The 12,120-nt window shown below is 31.4% G+C and overlaps 1 protein-coding gene across 1 annotated transcript; it reads left to right on the forward strand.

Moving 5' to 3' along the window:
• Positions 1 to 5,680: 5,680 nt before the first annotated feature.
• On the forward strand, positions 5,681 to 6,049 carry LOC134240241 (tripartite motif-containing protein 3-like). Its single transcript, XM_062722333.1, has one exon. It carries the CDS (start codon positions 5,681 to 5,683, stop codon positions 6,047 to 6,049), a length of 369 nt encoding a protein of 122 aa, XP_062578317.1.
• The last annotated feature ends 6,071 nt before the right edge of the window (positions 6,050 to 12,120 follow it).

Consider the following 12,120-nt stretch of genomic DNA (forward strand, 5'->3'; position numbering starts at 1 on the left):
AATCTCTATTCTTCTATATACAAAAGAAGACATAAGAAACCTAACCCTAACTTTTTAAATTATTCAAATTACTAATAATTAGTGAAATTATATGATTAAATAATTATAGAAGGCACATTTTTTGCTTGAAATGAAAATACGGAAATCCAATTATTTACTTTCGGTAGCATTGACCTTATTGTAAATCAGCATCAGTATTATAGTAACTGGCATTGAATCAGCCAGCAAAGGAAGCATAACAATCAGTACTTATACTGTATACAGTTTTCCTGAAAATAATAATCTATTAATTTTTTAATTTTTGCATTGAAAAATATAATTGTTCTTATCCAAAACCACACTACACATTTATAACAAAGTTTATACTATTGTCGCCCTTTGTTGTGCGTCCCTTTTAAACTGATCAGACGAACTTTTTTCATTCAGTTAAACTTCAAACAATCAAAACAAAACTGTATTTTCATATTATATGAAATATAACAGAAATGCCATTATCCATTAACATTGATGCATCAGTTTTAAATATATAAAGCGCGTTTACTATTTTTATATCTGTAACCCAATAGTGCTGTACCAGCAATATATATAACGAAACCTTTTTATATATACTTTTGATTATGTTTTCAAGTACATGTAAAGTACTGCACTTTATCGGTATAATCATACCTGCCTATGAGATGAGGTGATGTACCTGTAAATACGTAGTAACGTAGAAAAATTCTATAACAGAAAAAGTGTTTTGAGCAAAATTGAACGAAAGGTTTGGAGAGCGAAATCCCCAACATACATGTTTTTACTTACAAAATATATATAAAGCATTTTAATTATTTACAAAATATATAAAACACTTTTTGCAACTGTTAACAATATACCGATTCACTAATTACAGTTAAAAAAAACTAAATTGCAATTGAAATCTCTACTTTTAGGTGGGAGCCCTTTCGTCAACATTTTGCACGAATTTCTTGTGCACACAATATACATCATAAATATGTTTCTGATATCCTGTTTTAGCTAAATGTAGTCCACTTTGACTAAATCAAGTTTGAACATATACCCCTTTCCTTATTTATACCTGAATGGAACGGTTTATTTTCAGATGGAAATATCCTACTTTTTCTAACTAGAAATGTTTTCCAACAATCAGAAGAAAATATGGTCCCAGTCTTATCGTATCTCTTTGTAACTGGAATAAAGAAGCTGCATTTCTATTACCCACAGAATCAAAGTACACGCGTGCTAACATTTGTTCTCTCTATTTCTCTTACGGAATTCTTGTCTCGCCAATTTTCACTGATTTACTTGGTCATACAATTGTTTTTTTTTTCTGCAAAGTAGGTATGCACACCGTTTAACAGAACATCACCAGTTAATTATTGAATTTTTGCTGCCTAATTTTAAAACACTTGAAATTCAGTAAGTCATGAATGATATTCCAATATAATTAAGTTTCTGATTTGTTAAAGTAAAAGGCGTGGTTTTGAAAAGCGAGACCCTCCCCTTCAGATATTTTCTCATTACACTTGCAGTTTGTGCACCTGCACCGTCCTTTTTTAAAGTTATCTTCAAAAAGACGAAATGTTCCTTCTGTACAATTGTCAAACACAAAATTGGAGTCTGCTAAAAATGACTCGGCTTGAAGACACAGTTTAAGGTAACAATCTCCTGTTTTTGTAAACTTTATAAGTATCGTCATAGATATTTAGGATAAAATCAGATAGTTCCTGTTCACAACTTCATATGACATAACTTACTTTGTAACAAATCAGAAGACACGCTCGAGCCATGTACAGTATATCTATGGACATCGCAGGTTTGGTATTTGATCAAGAGCAAGGAAATAGTTGATTTCTTTTGGATAATTAGAAAATTCTAATTATTAAACTTCGTTAATTAAACAAAGAATATTGATATCAAAAAATTGATAAGGAAATTAAAGCAAATAAAAAAAAGTAAGGCATTTTTAAACAAGAAACGGTGACGCGTGACTCAATTTTACACAGTTATTTGTAAGTACCGGTACCGGGTTCTAAAATAAGTTGAATTGAATTCTCTCCCTGCTTCAACTTTTAACAAGGTTTGACTTAAAGTGACCATCCTTTTAAATCCTTATAAATATAAAATGTTTTCTTACCTTTACAAATTATTTATTTTAAAAGCATTATCTTTCAAAACCAATTTATTTACTAGGTAATAGTCATAAATTGTGTGTCTCAACATACTTCGAGCTATGGTATTATATGACTAAGAGGTCTTTATTGCTCCCCCACTTTTCTTAAGACTGAGCCTCGGTTAATGCTGCTCCATCCGAAAGACCTACGAAATATGAAACTTAAATGTTCGAATTTCATAAAAGGACTGCCCGATAATAAAGCCTCATCCAAAACCTTTCCATTTCAAAACAGAGACAAATTTTATTACTGTATTTTCATTACAATGTATTTATCATTAAATAGGACTCTATCTCTCATTATCTATTACCGATTAAGTGGAAATTTTAGCGAGACGCAAATTAAGCGATTGTCCTGAAAAACTGGCAATTTATTTTTAGCGAGATGTTATTTTAGCGATTTTAAAATGTACGTTAATAAAGTTATAAGAAATAAAATGCAATTAATTTCTAGCGGTATTCAATTTTAGCGATCTCGGCACGCTAGCTAATAACACCAAAGTTAACCTCTCGCTAAAAGTTCTACTTATACGGTATACATATGCCTGTATCAATTTCAGTAACATGACGGATCCGTACTATCTTGAAATTGAGTATATCAATAACTGCAGACCCTCGTTCGATATTTAATCTGTTCATATTTATACAGACTACAGCTCAGCACACTTTTTAAACTCACATGGCTTTTTCGCACAAATTAAGGTAACATCGTTATAATGCGAAAATTGTGTAATGTGACAACAAAATATATTTTGAAAATGACTTATAACTTAATTTGATCATATCCCATTACTTTAAACATATTTCACACATAATAATTGGTAGAATTTTATATGCTCTTCTTTGATATATTATGAGAGTTTCCAAATGTTTTTTTCCATGTTTCTCGTCAAATGCAACCGTCTTTATATCCGTTCATTTTAAAGCATACGTTTGCTTTGCCTTAATACAGAAACAGTGTAGTTCATGTAACTTCTGTATTTTCTGTACATTAATATGACATTAAGGCGCAAGAGGATAGAAGTATATCTCATTTGTTCGACTGCTTTTCATGTTAAAAAGATGGCATTTTTCAGGTTAACTTCTTGAAATCAAGTCTAGCATCATGAAAGATACCTTCCAACGCAACATTTCGAAGATTCAGACCATGAATGTAAAAGAATTCTCTTTTCGATATTTACAATTTACTTTGTTGAAAGATAAACAATACTTTTTTATCCTCTCCTTTTACACGATTTCTTTATGCAGTTTGGCATTTTTCGGCACTGAATTTCGACAAAACCAAGACAAGTATGGAAAATGTGTAAAGTACCTCGAAAAATACTTATTTTTAAATAGTAAATTTGAACATTTCAACCAAATAGTATCAAAGAGAGTTCCCTAAATTAATTTGTAAAAACCTATAATAGAATAATACACATTTAACATCATACAATTTATAAATAAATTTCCTTTTAGACCACTGACTTTTAAAACAAAAGATAATGATTTTAAAGAATGTGCACCTTTAACATGAAACACTTTTATACTATTGGGGTTATGTCTTGTACTGAAACTCGATAATTCTATGCTTTATTGCAATAAGAATGTGACTTTATTTTGTGCGGAAATCCATGTGACTTTCAAAAGTGCATTGAGCTGTACATCAAATTTTATCGATTGATGATTATACAGAACGGCGTAAATATGCAGAAAAACACTCTCATGTTTAATTTGTAATACAAAATTTTTTTCACAGAAAAAGTAAACAGGATTTGGCAGCAGGCAAAATCTATTTCAGCCATCTCTCATGTTTAAATACCTCACAGTAAATAGAACATACATGTATCTGTAATAAACTTCTTAACAGTACAGTAGAACAGTACTTAATTTTTAAACACACGCAACAAGAGAGCGAAAAGCAAGTTTAATTTGACTTTTAAGTAGTAGAAAAGGTAAAACCGTCATAATTTGCTTTTTTAATGTTTGTATTATTCCAAATTCCAAAAGTAATTTCTTTTTCACAACGTCAAATGTTTTCAATAGGTTTGAGTCCTAAGTAGAGCATCTGATGATACATGTACCCTAATGTAGTTATATATCCTGAACTTCAATTAATCAGTTTAGTATGAAAACTGCACACAGTTATAGCAAGTAAATCGTCCAAGTTGGGTTGATTTGATGCTATTATGTTTACACAGGGTAGATAAAAATATAGGATGAGTGTACATGTTCATATATATCATATAATACGTAATTTACATCAATATTGACAAGCAGATAGATACGGAGAACAATGGAACCCGATATACATACATGACAGCATAAAACAAGTATTTGTTAAATCTTTAATATTTTTTATTTCTTTTTGGAATGAAATGATGTAACCACAGGGTTATTCATTTTGAGTAATCAGTTATCTCCTTAATAGATTGGGTCATCAGATTCTCCATTCAGTTTTCTTGAGTGCATCAGTGCATCTTTGTGCACGGTCGTGCAATTCTCAAAAATCATTTAGAAGTTTTTATTTCAAGAATATTATCCAATCTTAATTGCTTTTGCTATGCAGCGCATATGAATAAATTAGAGACCAATGGATTTCTTGTTTAGATACATCAGACGTTCGGGTTGCATCTCCAGTTTCTGAGATCATCCCAGACGTCGCACCATTAAGCTTATATACGGACAGTAGTTAGCATATGACCTACAGGAGTGAAAACGAGTTTTAGGAAAATATTCTAGCGGTCACTTATTTTCCCGTCTGTTTTCAGGATATAGATGTATAACAGTTCAATAGAACTGCGACAAAAGAAAATCAGTTTGGTAGAATAAATTACTGTTATTTATATAACTGTGTCATTTATAAAAATTTCATGTATTTATTGTGTTTGACTAAATTCTATGTTCAAAGTGTGGAAAAAGATATATAAATAAGTTATCATGCAGAATATTAAAGAAACAGGTAAATTACATTTACACATGAAATTAAACCAAAGCTATTCAAGTTATCAATTTAGATAATAACATTGATTGTACAGTAGGACATTAATAACGTAGGCATTATTATAGTACAATGTTGTTATTTACAGAGAAATCTTCCTGACTAAGGAAATCAACACATAAATCTGTCATGTTATGAATCAACAGCAAAAAGACGATTTGGACATACACTGTGAATGATGTCTAGTTTTGTGTTACAGAAATATGTCAGAGTGAAAGGTGTTGTTCATTGTGATCACATTTCCTGTGTGACACCTGACCGGTTCTGGATTAGTGATGGTCAAAACAATCTCATCTTATCAAACACCGTGGATGATATGCTATATCATCTGACAGATATTCCAAGAAAATTTATGGGGAGGGCACACTGTGAACAGTGACTTTGATTTAATTTATATAGACAGGAATTATAACATCATTAAACTGTCTACAGAGAACAAAGTGAATCCTACAATAATAAAGTACAGGATAGCACCATGGAGATCAGTGTGTGTCCACAGCTCCCTTTCCACTGGAGACTTGCTAGTCGGGATGTATAATACTGATACAGAGACAGGTAAGGTAGTACGGTATAGCTCCAGAAGAAAAAACATCCAGACAATACAGCACGTCAAAAACACAGGTCAGGGGATGTATAGAGAACCTATCTACATCACAGAGAACTGCAATGGAGATGTTATTGTGTCTGACTATAACCATGCTGTAGTGGTGACAGATCGTGATGGTAAATATCGCTTCTCCTACACAGGACATCCATTGGGGTCACGAATACGACCACTAGGGATCTGTACAGACAAACAGTCCCACATTCTGGTGGGTGATTTTATCACTCGGTCTGTACATATCGTAGATGAGAATGGTCACTTCCTATTACAGATGTGGACAGTATATACTGTGTAGTACAAAAGCAGATATTATACAAAAATATTTTTGTGCCATAATTCATCATAAAAAGACTCCATATGATACAATTTAAAAACAATGTTTAGTTTATTCAGTGAATTATTGTCTCCTCTTTTCATATAGTGGATCTAATTTTTAATTTGTTATTTTTTACGTATTTACTTTGTATTTTTAGCATACTTGTAATTATTAAAAGCAAAACAATAAGATAATTCCTGTCATCCAGTTAAATAATTAAAATAATATTTATTGACATATATATTAATCATATGAATTTAAAGCTAAACACGATTCGTGAAAGGAATGTGTCCGCCATCTTTGCTCCCGATTCTTGCCACTCTGCGGATCCCTACATAAAGGGCAGGATTTGGTCACTGTGCAGTGTAATCAGTTGACGCCGTTGTAGACGGACGTATGCTACACAGCACTCGGTAGCGAGAATAATTACGTAATACTTCGTCTAATGCAGGAAAGTAAGATACCAAATTTTACAATTATAGTTGTACAAGTCAGTGCAGTATACAAGATACACATAACTGGAATAAAATGTAAACTAAGGTAATGCAAGACAACCAGCACGAACATTGGTTGCCATTCCACGATGATAACCGTCACAATATAGCAGTCAGGTGTGACGAATGCGACAAGTATACCCTAGTGTTGAAGTATAGTAGATAATGATATCGATAATGCCGTATGCCTATTTACGAGTCATGTTCAGCTTTAAGATGATTACAATGCACATAAATACATGTATTTCAATATTATACATGTATGTCATAATTGTTTTTAACAAAATCATACAAAAAAAATTACTGGAATATTGGAACTATGCATGTCCATCATATTGGTTCATACATGTAGAACTTCCAGTAATTACCGCGTGTCTTGTGAAAATGTGTTTTGAATATTTCATTGTGTGAATTCATTTATTGTGCAAATATCCTTCGACTTCTGGAGTATTTAAATTTGAATGGATTTTTTTTTGAAACCCTGTATGAAAAAAAAAGCAGTTAAACTTCTTCATTTTACTCACAGATGCAAATTATGATTTTCCAAGGTAGGTCAAGGCCATTATAGACGATTTAAGTTTTATCTATGTATTTCAAATAGTTAGCTTTAAAAACCATATGAGGGACAGTGAAACCATTAACAGTTATTGATGTGAAGCAACCTTCCAGGTTTCCATACACATGTAGTGTAATTAAGTTTAAATCATGAGCCCATGGATAGGATTGGGTCATTATGAGCAATGATCAAAGCTTGAAATAGAAATATATAAGAAATACCTTTTAACTTATTCTGAAATATACAACTCGTTTAAATAATCCTTTTGGTAAGTCCTTTGATCAATACAATGACCTCGTCAGAAAATATAATTTATCATTGTCGATAGACGTTTTTCATACTTATTGTTTGTCCATCATTTCTATCCTGAAATGACGACGAATGTTTTTATTATTTCCAAATCATGACAATGAGAGCACATTGAGGGAGTGACCGGTCAGCAGAGGATGCTCACCCCTCCATGGCACCTGATCCAACCTTTGATATTTAGTATGTCCGTGTGTGCTCTGCTTCTATTTTATATTGCTTTATGGAATTTTGATCTTGAATACTCTTCATTTTCTCCATATGTTTCACTACAATAATTATTTCGATTTTTTTTCTCCTCAAAGGTAAAACTAATCTTTAGCCCCCCCCCCCCCCAAATTATTTCAGATTCTTTGAAACTTGCAATCTTTCTAAATTGTGAAAGAAAACACAGACAACAACAAGTACATGGATATGTTTTAATTACAATTAATTATAATTATCTATGAATTTAAATTAAAATAATTTGGGTTAGAAATTGACTTTGTGCATATATAGTGAGTAATGCATGTGTTAATAATTTCAAAATTCAAACAGACAACAACAAGTGCATGGAAATTTTTTAATTACAATTAATTATAATTATCTATGAATATAACCAAAATAACTTGGGTTAGAAATTGACTTTGTGCATATATAGTGAGTAATACATGTACTAATAATTTCAAAATTCAAACAGACAACAACAAGTACATGGATATGTTTTAATTACAATTAATTATAATTATCTATGAATATAACTAAAATAATTTGGGTTAGAAATTGACTTTGTGCATATATAGTGAGTAATACGTGTACAAATAATTTCAAAATTCAAACAGACAACAACAAGTACATGGATATGTTTTAATTACAATTAATTATGATTATCTATGAATATAATTAAAATAATTTGGGTTAGGAATTGACTTTGTGCATATATAGTGAGTAATACATGTACAAATAATTTCAAAATTCAAACAGACAACAACAAGTACATGGATATGTTTTAATTACAATTAATTATGATTATCTATGAATATAATTAAAATAATTTGGGTTAGGAATTGACTTTGTGCATATATAGTGAGTAATACATGTACAAATAATTTCAAAATTCAAACAGACAACAACAAGTACATGGATATGTTTTAATTACAATTAATTATGATTATCTATGAATATAATTAAAATAATTTGGGTTAGAAATTGACTTTGTGCATATATAGTGAGTAATACATGTACTAATAATTTCAAAATTCAAACAGACAACAACAAGTACATGGATATGTTTTAATTACAATTAATTATGATTATCTATGTATATAACTAAAATAATTTGGGTTAGGAATTGACTTTGTGCATATATAGTGAGTAATACATGTACTAATAATTTCAAAATTCAAGCAGACCCTCCAGAACAGAACATGAAATGTGTGAAACATCCCACAGATACAGCAGACAAATATGATATGGACTCTAATGTTCCAGTTTTTATGGAATGTGGCATGTCTAAAGAATAAATAGGGCATAAAAACAAAGGAATTCAAGAGATAACAGGTTTGCTAAGTTACTTGTAATGATATGATATTCTACTGAAAATAAAAATGAATTTTCTTTTACTAAGGTACATAATTAATTAATGTTAGAGTTTTACTGATTTACCAAAGTAAATGCTATTTTGGTCAGACTTGTTTGAGGTGCATACTAGTATACAAATACCTGTTCATACTGATGTGTCTGCTTTTATCTGTCATGTCATATCATGAATTGGGAAGCTAATGAACATTAATTAAGCAATATTCACATAGGTTTCTTGTTTTTTTCCCTTTACTGTCCAATTAAACTTTGAATGTACTATTAACTAAGTTTAAATTTCAGTTCTTACACTTTAAAATAACTTTTTGTGTTAAATTACTTATGCTACCGGTAATTATGAATAATTTACTCAGTCACAGATGTCACAAACACTGATGAGAAAAAGATGACAGGATCTGCTTTCTCTGTTTATCCTCTCAAACATTTACAACAACGCAGAGAGAAACAGGTTACAGTTCCCAACGACTCTGAATCATTCATATCTGTGAAATTCCAAGAAACAAAACAGACAACAAAAGAGTATGAAGAAAAGATAAAAATTTCCAGTATGTGTATTTGTATGTGATTCTCATATAATTTTATATTTACTTAATTTTTCGGATACTCTGTGTTTTGATTGGACAAGAACGAATGCAAGAAAAAGTTTACACTTCAGACAGTCAGAATTACTTTTTTATCTTTACTAGCTGCTCTTGTAAAAAAAAATATGGGGGGGGGGGTTACTTTTGGTCTCTTTTAACCGGCGACATATAGGACTAACAGACGGGAATATTATAGTTATGTCACCCAAATCTTATTCTAATGCTTCACACTTTATTTTATCAATAAAAACGCATAAGTTAACACATCTATAGATTCTGCAAAAAGAACGTGTACCTTAGGTCTATATTATAGTTTATGCTTTACTTTATTGAAACCTCAAAACTGCGTATTGATCTTCATGCTTTCAATAAAGTAAGATTCATGATGAACTTTTGAGGGTATATCGGTTTGACTGCTCTTTTACTTTTGTATTTCTAAGTATTTCTTATTTGAGAATTTAGAGTTGAATGTAACATAAATGTATATATTTTTTTATAGAGTAATTTTAACTCTTCTGGTCAGAAACCAGATCATTGCCAATGAAAAATTTCAAGTCCTAGTTCTACTTTTATCTTCGTTTGTGTTAAGTACAAACCAATAGGGCTACAAATTTGTAAGAGACTACTTGTTTCAATGAATATTTCATTCGAATATTGTCTAGATTGATTGATTGATTGTATACTGTTTAACGTCCCTCTCCAGAATATTTCACTGATATGGAGACGTCACCATTGCCGGTGATGGGCTGCAAATTAAGGCCTATGCTCGGCACTTACGGCCTTTGAGCAGGGAGGGATCTTTATCGTGCCACATCTGCTGTGACACGGGGCCTCGGTTTATACGGTCTCGTCCGAAGGACCGCCCCATTTAGTCACCTTTTACGACAAGCAAGGGGGTACTGAGGACCTATTCTAACCCGGATCCCCACGGGGCCGATTATTGTCTAGAAATTAAAATTTAATGATAAATTGCTTTGCCTGTCTATTTAACAGCAGCCTAAACAATAACATCTCAGAAATTAAACTAGATACTTGATTAGAAAGATATTGTTTTCAGAGGTTTTCTGGAGTATTGCATGAAGTTGTTCATTTGATCAAAAAATACAATTTCCGAAGAGCAGATTCGATCTGAAGGGTAGATTCAATCACATATCAATTTCAAGTTATATTCAATTGAAATTTTATTTCTAGTTTTCCAATTTTGTAATGCTTGTTGCTTTTAAGAAATAACATGATTAAAATATTTTTTTACTGTTTGCATAACATATAATATTAATTTGCAATAGAACAATTTGTAATTTTATATACAGTGTATTCTTAATTGAAATAAACATTTCTTCAACTCTTGCTTAGGAACTCATGAAAAGGATAATGAGTCCAGGATTGGGAGACTTTCTGGAACTGGGAGTCTTGTAAAGTCTGCGACTAGGACTCTTTCTGGGACTAAGAGTGTTTCTGGGACGAGGAGTATTTCTGGGAGTCCTGCGGAGTCTGGGATTGCGAGTCTTTCTGGAACTAGGAGTCCTGCAGAGTATGGTATTGGGAATCATTCTGGGACTAGGTGTATTGAGGAATCTGGCAATATGAAGCCAAAGTCCAAGGTATATAAATTGAAAATGGAAGCATTGGGGGTTTTGTTGATTTGTCAGATGGTTCAGTTGGGTTGATTACGTGTGCTCATGTTGTTTTCATCAGATGAATTGAAAATACCAAATGAAGAAATAAATAAGTATATGCTGGATTTAAATGTAGAATGTTTCGATAAAAAACTGCATAAATTTCACGTTTGTGGTGATATTATGAACAAATGTTTTCCGTTTTCATCTGTTAACAAATCAGTTGATGCTGCTTTGATTAAACTTGACCCAACTGTGAAGGAATTTGTATTTCCTGTTACTAATCAACTTTATTCAGCAGGTAAGTTGTTGAATGTTTCATCGTTTTGTTAAGGCAACAAAGGACTAGTAACATAAAGCTTGTTAAGTTTTTGACACTGTAGATCACTAAACTTTCGCGACACCTTATTTTCGCCAGAAAATCATTGAAACTTGATTAGCGAGACAAAATTTTCACGAATTGTGGGTATTGCTCTATACAATCTTAAGGAATACTACCGTATTATACGCGAGAATAAAATTTTCGCGAGCACATTGTCTCGATCGCGTAATTACGCGAAAATAAAGTTCTCGCGAATAAAAAGTGATTAACAGTAATTAGGGTCATAGGTATATTATAATTGTTTGCATAAGGTTTCACACCCATACAAAGACATAAATGTCTAAGCTTTTAATATTTTAAATACAAGTACTCTGATCTCTGTTACTGATTCAAAGAAGTTTATAGTAGACAAGGCTTTACCTGTCCAGGAGTTGTTTTTTTTATTCATTATTGAAGAATGCTATGAGGTCTAAGGGAACAATCAAATGTAAAATAAAAATTGATATACTAAGAATGTCAAAAAATGCTTTAGTAGAAAGATAAATAATACGTATACGTTTTATAATAAAAAAACAAATGCTATGAGGTCTATATGGA

The sequence above is a fragment of the Saccostrea cucullata genome, unplaced genomic scaffold (assembly GCF_032062105.1).
Source record: "Saccostrea cucullata isolate Sc308-1 unplaced genomic scaffold, CSIRO_AGI_Scuc_v1 ctg2162, whole genome shotgun sequence".
In the NCBI taxonomy this organism is placed as follows: domain Eukaryota; kingdom Metazoa; phylum Mollusca; class Bivalvia; order Ostreida; family Ostreidae; genus Saccostrea; species Saccostrea cuccullata.